We start from the raw sequence: 13622 nt of genomic DNA, 5'->3' as shown, positions 1-13622 counted from the left end.
CCAAGATGGCAGCCGTGACGTCGCAATCCAAGATGGCGGACCGTGAGACATCTGAGAAGCACTAGCAGGAAGGACGAACTTCCTTCTCCTTGAAGACTATCGATGGCATTCTTCTTATGCGACCGATAGTGAACAACCCGCATCCCGCATAAAATAAATAAATATTATTTTACCTGCAAGCAAAACATGACGTCATCTGATGTTGAAAAGCGGAACTGCTTGCAGCAAGTACCTTTGCATGAAATAAATTAACTCTCACCACTGAATAGTGCTATTGTAGTCAGTTAGAGACATAAAGTTTCGTAGCCATGCGGTCAATTAGTCATGCATTCTCGTAACCATGCGTTCTGAAAGCTTCGTAGTCCTATAGCCTCGCGATGACGTAACCTTGAAGACTTGCAATCGCATAGTCTCGTAACCTCATGGTTCGTAGTCTCGTAGTCATGATGTATTGGAGCCTCGTAGACTTGAAGCTACGTAAGCAAGTAGCTTTGTAATCTTATAACATAATGCTGATGGTGTAGATGTAGCAAAAGAGAAAATTCCATCGAAGACAGATGCGTCAATTGGAGCCTTGCAGACGAGTAGCTTCGTAGTCAAGAACTCATGCAGACTTGTATTCCTGTATCCACGCAGTCACGTAAACTCGTTTTCTAGAGGCTTCGTAGCTCTGTAGCCTCGCAGTCTCGTAAACTTGAAGATTCGTAGTCACGTAGTTCTGTAACCATGTGGTCTCATAGTCTCTTAGACTCGAAGAATTCTAGCCTAATATATTTGGAGCCAAAAGACTTTTGGGACCAAAAGACTGTAGTTGTCAATGACTGATGGAGCCAATGAACATTGGAGTCAATGAATATTGGAGCCATTGAATATTGGAGCCAATGAATATTGGAGCCAATGAATATTGGAACCAATGAATATTGCAGTCAATGATTATTGGAGCCAATGAATATTGTAGCCAATGACTATCGGAGCCAAAAAACTGTTGGAGCCAAAAGGTTGATGGAACCTTTTGGAGCAATTCGAACCAATTGATATTGGAGCTCATGGATATTGGAGTCAATGAATATTGGAGCCAATGAATATTGGAGCCAATGAATATTGGAGTCAATGACAAATTAATGTGCTTCCTTTTCGTCGATGGTGCTGCCTTTTCGTTGTCGGTGCTTCCTTTTCGTTGGCGGTGCTGCCTTTTCTTTGTCGGTGCTTCCAAATGTGCTTCCTTTTCGTTGGCGGTGCTGCCTTTTCGTTGTCGGTGCTTCCAAATGTGCTTCCTTTTCGTTGGCGGTGCGGCCTTTTCGTTGTCGGTGCTTCCAAATGTGCTGCCTTTTCGTTGTCGGTGCTGCCTTTTCGTTGTCGGTGCTTCCAAATGTACTGCCTTTTCGTTGTCGGTGCGGCCTTTTCGTTGTCGGTGCTTCCAAATGTGCTGCCTTTTCGTTGTCGGTGCTTCCAAATGTGCTGCCTTTTCATTGTCGGTGCTTCCTTTTCGTTGGCGGTGCGGCCTTTTCGTTGTCGGTGCTTCCTTTTCGTTGTCGGTGCTGCCTTTTCGTTGTCGGTGCTGCCTTTTCTTTGTCGGTGCTTCCAAATGTGCTGCCTTTTCGTTGTCGGTGCTGCCTTTTCGTTGCCGGTGCTGCCTTTTCGTTGTCGGTGCTTCCAAATGTGCTGCCTTTTCGTTGTCGGTGCTTCCAAATGTGCTGCCTTTTCGTTGATGGTGCTTCCAAATGTGCTGCCTTTTCGTTGTCGGTGCTTCCAAATGTGCTGCCTTTTCGTTGTCGGTGCTTCCAAATGTGCTGCCTTTTCGTTGTCGGTGCTGCCTTTTCGTTGTCGGTGCTGCCTTTTCTTTGTCGGTGCTTCCAAATGTGCTGCCTTTTCGTTGTCGGTGCTGCCTTTTCGTTGCCGGTGCTGCCTTTTCGTTGTCGGTGCTTCCAAATGTGCTGCCTTTTCGTTGTCGGTGCTTCCAAATGTGCTGCCTTTTCGTTGATGGTGCTTCCAAATGTGCTGCCTTTTCGTTGTCGGTGCTTCCTTTTCGTTGTCGGTGCTTCCAAATGTGCTGCCTTTTCGTTGTCGGTGCTTCCAAATGTGCTGCCTTTTCGTTGTCGGTGCTTCCGAATGTGCTGCCTTTTCGTTGTTGGTCCTTCTATTTTTTATGTTGTTTTGACTCTAGTATTATTGTAAATGGTTCTTGATTTGACTATCGTATTATTCCATACGGTGCATGTATATAAGCGAGTCCTAGACAGCAGGTCGGTCAGTTTGTTACTGACGTCGGCGGTGTAAGGATCACCTAGATTATTTCATCTGGTGCATAAGTCGCGTAATTACCTGTTCTTGAGAACTCGATGGCATCTTTACCGACTTTAACGTCGAACTCGATGGACGTTGTACCATCGTCTACGGGAACCTTGACGTCAGCGACGACAATGGTGGAGCAGATCTCGTTGGCAACGACGACGACGTCAACATTGGAGGAGATTTCAATAGATGTGATACCACCAGCATAAGATAGCTTAATAACTACTGAGCTGGATGTGCAGGAAACCACGACGATCGACGAAACGACCTCGATGGAGACTTCAATGGATGCTGATTTGACAACTAGCGAACATCGGTGCTGTTACTGCGACAAGATTTTCTCAAACAACAGCAATGCTCGGCGACACGAGAGGAGCGAATGTGTCAAGAACCTATATCGTAAAATGTTTGTTTGTGAGAAATGTCATAAGCAGTTTGCCAGAAAAGATAATATGAAAACGCACGTAAAGGTCCTGCTGTGCGGCAGAAAGTAAAGGTTTCGGTGCAACAGCGATGCATCGATGTTCATAAGAGTATGCCTGGAAATGGTACTACTGTTGCAACGTCCATATCTGGATCGGGTCTGAAAGGTTCGTCTACATCAGCACGGTATCCTTGCAGCTACTGTGATACGTCGTTCGCATTTTTCCATGATGCACGAAGACATGAGCGGAGCAAATGCAAAAAGAATCCTTCTCGTATAAAGTTTCGATGTGATGATTGTCATGAATGGTTTACTCGAATCGATAGTTTGCGACATCATGCGAAAAGCGGTAAAGGTGAAGTCAGTCTTCTTACTGTTAAACTACCTGCAGACATTTTGACTCCTCGCTTTAGATTGGAGACACGAAAGTGTACAACCAAAAAAACAGATGCCCAGCAACCGATTGTTATGACGTCTGAACATGGAACTAAACCTAAGACTGTGTTCGGAGCATTACAAGTGAACGAAATGGCTTCTACTTGGCGCAGTCTGCATTTCGTGGAACGTTGAAAGACTACTATTATCTAAATACGTTCGGTGAGTCGAAGGACAGTTGTAATTTTCTTGACGATATCAGACAGAAGATAATCAATCAGCTTACTGATGATGTAGCAACAAACGGACCTTTGAAATATAACTTGTGGTTGGACTGTATATATGGAAAGCCATATCCGTTCGATGACAAAGTGAAGAAGTGTGCATTCAAGACATCGGCTGCAGTAATTTACAGTTCTAACGATGTGAAGCAAACTGTTAAAAACGGTATCCAGAAACTCTGTCAAGAAGAGGTGGACTATGTCTGTAAAGGTTCTGGCTGGACTCTGTCTAGTATAAACCGATTGGAGCTAAGAATTAGTCATTTCACACCGCTGCGGAACTAAATGATTATAAGATTGCTGGCTTTCGTAAGTGATCCTGTAGTAGAATAGAAATTATGTAATAAATATTATGTTTGTAAAAGAATTTGCGGTGTTTAATTCCTCGAACCTGTTACTATTATGTTAAATTGATGTTATATTTAATTTTTTTTGCATCATCCTAGATCGTACCAAGGACCTTAGTCGATCTAATTAATCAGTATATTGATCGGAAATTTATTTAATGATTTCTGAACTTTTTCCCGGATCTCTAGCATTAAAATTACACATTTCCAATATGGTGGTCTTGATGTCTGATAGGATGGTGGTCGTAGAGGATTTAGAGTCTCTTTACGGATGTTGAACATGGTTTATTTAAATTATTTTTTTTACATAAGATTAAACATTATTGCAACGATCGGGTATCTAACCGAGGACGGGAATCGATCGAATCAATATGTAAATTAATGAGTGATTTATTTAATGAATTTTGGAACTTTTCCCGAATTTCTAGCTAAATAATTACGGATTTTCAAGATGGCGGGTGTCACAGTAATAAATGATTACTGCACTCTAGTGGGTAAGAATTAAACTAGCATGGTGTCAGCGCACTCTAGCCGACGATACAATGATGTTGGCTTCCAGCATCGAAGACAAGATGGCGGACATGACGTCATACTACCTGATGGTATATGTGCATTGGTAAAGTTGGTGGGGGTCAGTCTGCCAGCAGCCACCTAGGGGGAAGGATCTGTCGTCATTTTTAATTTTTTTTGCACCCACCGGGTTCGAACCGCGGACTCCGAGCTCCGTGTCGTTAATGTATGCTTTTTAAATATTTTTTATTAAAATTTTATTATTTGAATTTTTTTATAATTTTTAAAAAAAAAATTCATTAAAATCGGATAGTAAATGAAGATTTTAAAGATGGCGACCGTAACTAAAATTGCAACGGTGGCGACATAATCCAAGATGGCGGTCATGGTATCCTTATTCCTAGAAATGGCTTAACTGAGGCTTGAGTTAAGGATGCTTAAGCCAGTTTTAGGAATTTTCAGCCGCTGGGATTTTTAAGGACTAAAAACGGGAATTTTTCCCTCGAAATGAGAAATTTTTAATTTGTGGAATTTTTTGAAATTTTTTGGCGGAACGTTTTTCCACAGAAATGGAAATTTTGGCGATTTTTGAGGAATTTTGGGGCAAATTTTGCCCAATTTTGGCGGATTTTGAGGATCAAATTCAAGGTCAAGGTCACAACCATCCAAGATGGCCGCCGTGACGTCACAATCCAAGATGGCGGAGCCGGCTCTCGGCTCCACAGCCTGAAGCCTGATCTAGTATGCCCTATTGTATACTACTTCTACTCATTTTCTAGTACTAGATTATATTTTGTTTTATCATTACACCGTGGTTTAATTTTTATTAACTCTGCAAATCTTGACCGTGTTTTTTTAATTAACCTAATTTTTCGTAACCGTTCTGTTCCATTGGTTGCTGTTTTTTTTTTTTACGTGACAACGTCTAATAAATCGATGAACGCCGGCTGCACGCACGAAAAAGTGTCCCGTTATGCTGTCGGCGAGTGCAGTAATAATAGGTTATGTTACAATTGACTAAAAAAATTATGGTGATTCATATATTTGATTACAGTTTATTTCTATAAAAACCTGTTCATAATTGTTTTTAAAATTTATTACAAGTCATCTACACGTCGACTGTTTATAAAGTGAAGTGAAAAGTTAATGTGGTTTTCATGGCTTATTACAACAACAATTTCGGCAATAAAGGTTAATTATTGTTGCATTTTAAAAATCTGATTACTAGTATAATTTCAAGTATTTATTCTTTTATTATTAAAATATAAACGATTCAATTTAATTCATAAAAGTTTGCAATCATTTCATCAATGTTTTGTTGTCACGTTAAACTATCGTCCGTAAACCGACTTTACAGACAACCATTTTTTTATTTGATCAGTCTATAAAATTCTGAACTATATATAATAAATTAATGTAAGCGTGGTTTGGCCTTGCATTCCTCCATAACTCCACAGCCCCACGGGGATTATATATGGCATGGTAGCCCTCGATAAAGAAGGTTTCAGTTCCAAGATATGCACGTCTTATGGGAATCGAGGGCCGAATGATCATGCATGTTCCAGACATAGGACTTCCTGTTGAGGAACATTCTCTAATGTGCCATTATCTTGTGGTGGGGCTAGCGTTCCAACTCAGAAGGGTGTATGTATATATGTATATATATATATATATATATATATATATATATATACACACACACTCGTACTCTTCTTACTACGTATATCTATATATAGTAAGAAGAGTATTAGTTCAATTCAAAATGGCGTCTCACACACATGGGCAGCCTTCTTTTCACAGACGAGAGAGCCAAACGCCCCGATCGTGCATCTTCGGTTTTTTTTCATTGTAAATAAATATGGCGGTGTTGATAAAAGGATACTAATGGTTAACTACATTATAAATACTTTAAAACTTTATGGACGGTTCATTTGGTTAGGGTACAGAAAAAAAAACATGAACTTCGGATTTTGTGTCTTTCGTCTGTGAAAATAAGGCTGCCACACACACACACATATATATATATACATACACAGGTGATGGTGAGACGCCATTTTGAATTGAACTCATACTCTTCTTACAATCGTGGCATACCAGCGAGCATGTAGCTGTCGCGAGGCCTCGTGTGGTGTGGCGGCTTCACGTGAACGAGGTCGGGTCTGGGTTGTTGCAGGACGTGTTCCGGCTGCTGACGCCCGGCGGAGGCGGCTACGGCCCGCCCCTGCAGGCGGGGGCGGCCACGTCCCCCGGAGGCGGCGCCCGCAGTTCGCGGCCTTTGTTCGCCGAGCGGGGCAGCGTGTTCGAGTACCGACGGGCGCAAGAGTCCGTGTAGCCGTGTAGCGGTCACGTCGGAACCGCACATTAATGTTTGTCTACACGCCCTGAATACACAGTAACAGTTCAGTTTTCAGCAGATTTAAATTTAAAGTACATTTCGAAGATATCTGTCATATCATGTGGGGGGAAATACTTACTACTATTGGCAATGAGACGTAGTTTTTAGCTCAGCCGCTAGATAGTGCATGGGCTGTTATCAGGAAAACGTTTATATTTCATGTTGTGGCATACCGGAAATACTGAATATCTTACTCATTACAAAACCGAATTATTATTTTTTTTACAAATTTAAAATCATCGTTCAAATGCAAACGCACGAGTTCTTTCTAGTAGTTGTGGGCCAACACAAAAGATAGTCACATGTCGCGTTAAACCATATTTTCTATGGTTACCATGATGCGGCTTCAGGAAAAAGGTTATATAGTTTTTCGTTTCAGGGTAAAAATACCCCAAAACAATCGTCATCACGATAACTGCCCGTAATGTTTGTAAAATGTATAAATATTGTCTGAAACAGTTTTTGTTAAGGAAAGAAATGTAGTGTTTGTAGGTTCATATCGACAGAAGAGATTGCGACCTCGATGTTGGATTAAGATTATAAATAGGTGTAGGTGCTTATTAGTTAAGTCTGTTCGACTTTTGAAATCTTACATGATTCTTCGAAGTGATACAATGCTGGATATATTTAATTAAACACATTATTGCTGCGTTGAATATGAGAGTATTATATGGAATATTGAAGAATCTATAGATTGTTCAGTAGTGTCCTCATGATTTTTCAACAGTATGTTTATTTGTGATATTATATGAAAACAATGATTCTGTGATATTAAAAACTTGTAGTAAACAAAAATCTTCAAATATTTGTAACCATCCTTGGATTTTTACAACTCATGTATGACCCCCAGCATTGAACGGATTATATAGAACTTGGGTGATGGTTGTATTGTTGAAGTTATTAAATCATATATCTTTGTATATTTCTGTGTCATTATTCTCCCAGTACTTCCAAATACAACAATTTATATTATTATTTTCAACACTACCTTGGATTACGAAGGTGGTTTGATGTTAAGAGAAACAATTTCAGTTTATTAACATTGTGCGCTCCCAGAGGTTTCGCCAGCTACGCGATTTCTTCGTGGGAATTAGTCTCTTCGAATACTAATATTTTACTTCCTCACGACTACAATCCGTCACATTTCCCAACTTTGAAAAATTCCTTGAATCGAACACGGAGAGTGCCGTAATGTAAGACTAGTAATCTAGTAAAATTACCATTCAGCATCTAATTGTATCTCGCAGCGATGATAATAATAATAGTCTACCGTTTAGTTTGGTCGCATTCAGACAGTTCACAAATAATCATCTTTCATAACTAGATGCCCGTCATTTAAAAGTGGAAGGGAAGTGCTCATCCAACATCATTGTCAATTAACCTTGTTTTTGTATGACTTTATACTTCCCGATGCACTGTAATTTAAAAACTTAAACTACCCCTTCCTTTCATGATATGATGGAGAACACAATAGGGGTGTTTCTTTTTTTTTTTTTTTACGTTAAAACAGTTCTTTAGTTGCAATCAGTAAGAGTTATTTATTGTGCTGCGGAGAAGGTTGTTTTGACTTCGTGTCCTAAATCATTATTTTCATCGACGTTCCACCACTTGAGGGATGTTATTGGCTACTTTCAGCTCCATAGTTTTGATCCCTAAAGGTTTAATAACTGGGCCACGTGGCTCATTTAGATTTGTAGATGCAAAGCAGAACCTATCTTATTTTACAATTTGAACTGAGTTTCCAAACATATTCAGCTAAGGTGAGTTTTAATTACAACTAAACCAAGTACAGCTTTTTTTCCCCACGTCTTCTATAGCTTCCTTTGTGCTCGGCTGGCATACCTGAAACAGAGTATTTCATAACTACGTTAAACTTTTGTACCATGGTGTCCCAGGCACCAAGTTTCTTTTTTTTTATTTTTGAACAGTGCTGCAGCTGAGATTGCCTCCAAAACTGATTATATCTACCTAAGTCTTCCCTTCACTTCAGCTTTCGTCGCTAAGTTGGAAAGAAACAAAATAGTTGCAAAATTTCCTCTTTTTTGATGGCTGCCTCCCTCCCGAACTCGCCTTATTTCTTCATGGCGAGAACAAATTAGAGTCTGGGAAAACTTCACGGTAAGTAACAATTCTAAGAATTTCGCCCTTGTGAGCCACCGTTAGATTAATTGAATGACTCTGAGCTGTTCAAAGACTATTAAACGAATTACAAACATCCCAGTGTACAGGTAGCAGTATATTATATACAAGAAACTTAATACCGACACAATTAAACATACACTTTCCAACCTAGTGACTTGGCAAGCACCAGAAAGAACTCACTGTAATTTTGGTTATCACTACGAAGATTCGGAGAAAAATAACCAATTTTGTGTACGACGCCGAATGTTTTTATTAATTTCCTCTAACCATTCTACACTATTTTTTGATTTCAGTAAGCAAGAGTTTCCGAATCATGGACGTAAGGTGATTGTCACCGATTGCACTGCAAACAATATAATCCAATGAAGAGGAATGAACTGTCTGTGTGTTATGTCCTACTGTTGCTGGCATGTAACCAAAATTGTACCAAATGATTCCATTCATCAATGGCACAGTGCATGTGCGACCAATACACATTATTTTTCGGCCATTCATTAATTCAAGTGGTTAATGGGGCTTACAAAGACGACGCCCTGTCAAGGACCCATGTTTTCATTACATCGATGGCCGATGGCAATTCTGCAGGATCCCTGTAAAATGAATGCAGTTCCAAGATGACTTCAGGGTCACCACCAAGCTTTGGACACTTACTGATTTCGGTTTATGTGTTATGTAACACGTAAGAACTTGAATGTTTACAAAGAATGGAAATTTAATAAATTAAATTATAAAAAATATACTACAAAATTTTAATGACTATGTAATTTGCTATATAATTAATGGGACACCCTATAAATGATTCAGAATATATTAAATGATAAATATGTACTGTTTGTTGTATTGTGATTATTTGTTGAGAGAGTAAATTAGCAAACTTTATTTTATCGCAATTTTAACTATGTTTAATTATTGTTTATAGTGTGACAAGGCCTATATCCCTTGAGCTGTTGGCTCATGTCGGGATCTGCAGGTGGATTGAAAATAAATATTCGTGACCTAGACTATTTAAAAATTACCATCGGTGTTGAAACGATAAGACATGAATACACAAATTACTTGTAAGCAATAAACATTATATTATTGACACACTTTACCCATAAAAACTTACCATTCTTTCTTATTTGTAGTTTCAGCTTCCGGCTGGGTCTCGGGTTAAATTCCCGAATGTCGTGCTGCGGAAGGCGATGGGACTACCGGGATCTTCTGACACGTTCAAAGATATTATTCTATGGCATCCCTGAAACATATATTATAGCACTAAATATATGTTTATGTGTAGTATTACCCTCTTCCTCCTCTGTCTCTTTTTAGACATAGAAGAAATTAAATTTTGGAAGTATTTCACCGGCACAGCATCCCATTCTTCACGAGGAGCAATTTGAAGCTGATTTACGTCACTACCAGTCCAAAACTGTAATTCCTCCCCGAACCATCACTGATTGCCTTCGGAAAGCCTGTGACTCGGAAGAGTACATTGAGCAAATCGCTCACCTAATCGTTTCCCTCAGTCTGAAGAGAGACTCGTCTGTATTGATGAATAATTAAACTACTATAAAGTTTTATTGTTCAATACCTGTTGCGAATTCTTGGACATTTATTTTCTAATAATAATAAATCCAATGAGCTATGTTTTAATAATATTATATCATAAGATAAAGAAATGAAATGTTTTATGTGCCATTTGTAATTCTAAAAAGCCGCGACGTCCGATTTACTCTCATGTAACTGAAAATACAAATTATGTATGAAGAACACGTCAAATAAGTGTATTCTATTATATTAGTTTTAACAAGAATCGTTCGGATTTCAGTCTGTAAACATGAGATCTAAAAAAAAATCTTAGTCCACTGAGTTACAAATATCTTGATTGAATTATGATTTTAAATTTATGACAACGCGTGTCTTTATTTTCAGTGAATAAATCTACATTGTAACAAACGAAAAATGTAAATTATTCTTGACATTACAAGATACATGTTGTAATAAAATGTCTACCATACAAAGCATTCCATGTTACACACCTATGTGCTAGTTCCGTAATGAATAGTCTGACTTACTTGACGTATTAAAAAATATAATTCCCATCAATATTCAACGAATCTTGCTGAACTATTACTTTTAGAACAACCATTACTCATAATACTATGTTTTAATTTGGTTACAACTGTCTAAAAATGTTCTCTCAGCTCAAGTCAACGGCCATTGAGAACACACGTTAAATGTAAATATTCAGCACTAAAATACATACACGCCACTATTTCAGAATTAACATATAATTTCGTTGCATAACTAATAACTATCTGGAGGCATCCAAAGGATACAGTTCAATAGCCGCTCCATTTTCATAGTTAATTCCTTACTATATCAATGTTATTGTAGATAGAATAAAGAATGTGACAACGTCTGTTGAAAACTATATTTGTTAAGGCTAGTATTAGCTGGAAAATATTTAGAAATGGAACAACTATGTACCTTGCCAGAAAAACATCGCATCAACCAAACTGTTTTCGAGAAATGCTAGTATCAGATATAGACCGTAAAAACTGCAAAGTCTGGAACGCGTGGATTAAGCACAACTTTCAAAATGCCAATCAGGGATACTGATGGTTAAGCGAGCTACACGCCTGAAAAGTTGTTGTTAATTAAAACAAAACTCAGTTACGACAAATATTCCGCCATTAAAGTACATATTTTACTTCTGTGTTACTAAACATTAACAGGAAGGGTGGTAGCCACAAAACGTTTTGCGGGAGATCTAACACTTTTTTTTGAACGGTTACGTTTTCATTTCAGATGCTTTATCTTTAGTTCATAACTTCAAAGCTGTACACCAGCATTAGGAATGCTTTTAGCTAAGATTCTTGTGACAACTCCGTGTTCTATGTTGTCGGTCAAATCCTAGTTCATCCTGTATTATATATGCCCAACTTTAATGCAGATGAACATCTGTTACTTGTCTTTCTCGACAATTGGTACTGATATATTTTTTTTTTTTAACTAACCCGCTTGCTTGTCTGTTCGATGAAGATAAACTGAAATAAAATTCGGATCTCACCAAAATGTTTAAAATCGAATGCAAAATTAATTCGGGTCCAAAGCATTTCTTAGCTTTTATCGGAGATGTTTCTGATAGTTTAAACTTTCCGTGTGTTTTGTGCTGCCATCGGCAAACAAAGTTTACGATTCCAGCGACGGGCGCAGAAAGTGTGTGTGATTGGCATGTACTGTATCATTATACGTTAAATTTCGAGGGCCGAGTTCCGTTTTATTTGTAACATGAATTTGCTCGGTACTTGCGAGTACTCAAAGACTAGCTCACTTATTTTTTGACGTGACAACGTCTAATAAATCGCTGCACGCACGAAAAAGTGTCCCGTTACGCTCATTGTACGCTCGCGCCGCATCTATCTCTCTTCCACTCGACTGTTTATAAAGTGAAGTGAAAAGTTAATGTGGTTTTCATTGCTTATTACAACAACAATCTCAGCGATAAAGGTTAATTATTCTTGCATTTAAAAAAAATCTGATTACCAGTATAATTTCAAGTATTTATTCTTTTATTATTAAAATTAAAATGATTCAATTTTATTCATAAAGTGTGCAATCAATTCATCAATGTTTTGTTATGACGTTAAACTATCGTCCGTAAACCGACCTTACAGACAACCAATTTTTTTTTTTAAATATATATATATTGAATTATGAGAACACAAATTATATGGTTTTAAAGTAGCGATTTACAAAAGAATCGTAATTCATACTTCGACATGTCAGACCAAAAATCTCTATTTTTTTTTTAACGTGTGATCGCTACCCAACCAGCGTGCTTGAAACGTCGCGAAATAGCACTGTTCGCGCGGTGGGTTTCTGCTCGTCATCGCGTATCGACGGGAACTCTCTCTCTTCGAGCGCCAAAAGCAATATCGGCCAATTACCCTGCTGCCGCTGCCGCCTATACGCGCCGGTATTAATATTGCTCTGCATAGCCGCTCTCCCCCCTTCTTCTTTCCGCGTGTTTTCCAATCTCGCGGGGAGCGCGCATCGTCTAGGCGGAGTTTCGGAATGATTTCCTTGGTACTTCCTTCCGCCTTTCAGTTTATTTGTTTTATTTATATGGCCTCGCGGGCTTTCGTTGAACAAATCAAATTTGTAAAAACTTTTTTTTTTTAAATGACGGTAAATAAAGCCCTCGTTAAAAGTTTCATAACAAGACACGTGATTTTTTATATTTTTGCGTCCCTGCACTTTTTTTCAAAACGGCGATCTTTCCCACTTTTTAACGTTGGTCTGATAATTATGACAGTCATCTTCCTAACTGGTCATTACTAGAGACCTGCATTGTATTCGCTCTATTGCCGAATGGTCTCTAGTCATCAATATAGTAAGTATTAAAGTAGTACTAATATAAAAGAAGCTTCTACGGCAAGATCATGATTGGGAATCGAGTGTCCCACTCCAGAACGTTGCGCTTTTCGTTACGGTGGTGTCACAATCGAGTCCGCACTCCTGAGTTACAATTCTAGATGGGTAGTAGGGCGCCATCTTGTTTTCTGCTGGAGATCGCTATCTTGGATGATGTAAATGTTCGCCATGTTTGTTCTAGTCGTACACGTAAGGACGATATTCCGTTACTTACGAGTCTTTTTATGGTACGGTACCTATATACTTGCCAGGAATAACTAGCAGAACCCAACAAAAATAATGCTCTGTTAATATGACATTTTAACTATTTATATACTTATAGTAGAGGCCATCCAGTGGTCGAAATTTCTTCCAACAACACTGTGCGAATGTTTGGCCGTAAAATTTCATGAGTTTGACATACAATGCATTTTTTTTTTTTAAATTCCGTAGAT

General features: G+C 38.6%; 1 protein-coding gene across 2 annotated transcripts in view; it reads left to right on the top strand.

Moving 5' to 3' along the window:
• Positions 1-7544, top strand: part of LOC134539250 (5-oxoprolinase) — a 94888-nt gene extending 87344 nt beyond the window's left edge. For both annotated transcript variants that reach the window (XM_063381065.1, XM_063381064.1), the window contains one exon: positions 6403-7544. In XM_063381065.1, coding sequence (XP_063237135.1) covers positions 6403-6561 — 159 coding nt within the window. In that variant the 3' untranslated portion in view covers positions 6562-7544. The remainder of the gene's footprint in view (positions 1-6402) is intronic.
• Positions 7545-13622: the final 6078 nt, after the last annotated feature.

This window comes from Bacillus rossius, chromosome 15 (assembly GCF_032445375.1).
Source record: "Bacillus rossius redtenbacheri isolate Brsri chromosome 15, Brsri_v3, whole genome shotgun sequence".
Classification (NCBI taxonomy): Eukaryota; Metazoa; Arthropoda; class Insecta; order Phasmatodea; family Bacillidae; genus Bacillus; species Bacillus rossius.
The sequence above is the reverse complement of the archived record's forward strand: the minus strand, read 5'-3'. Positions and strand labels throughout refer to the sequence as shown.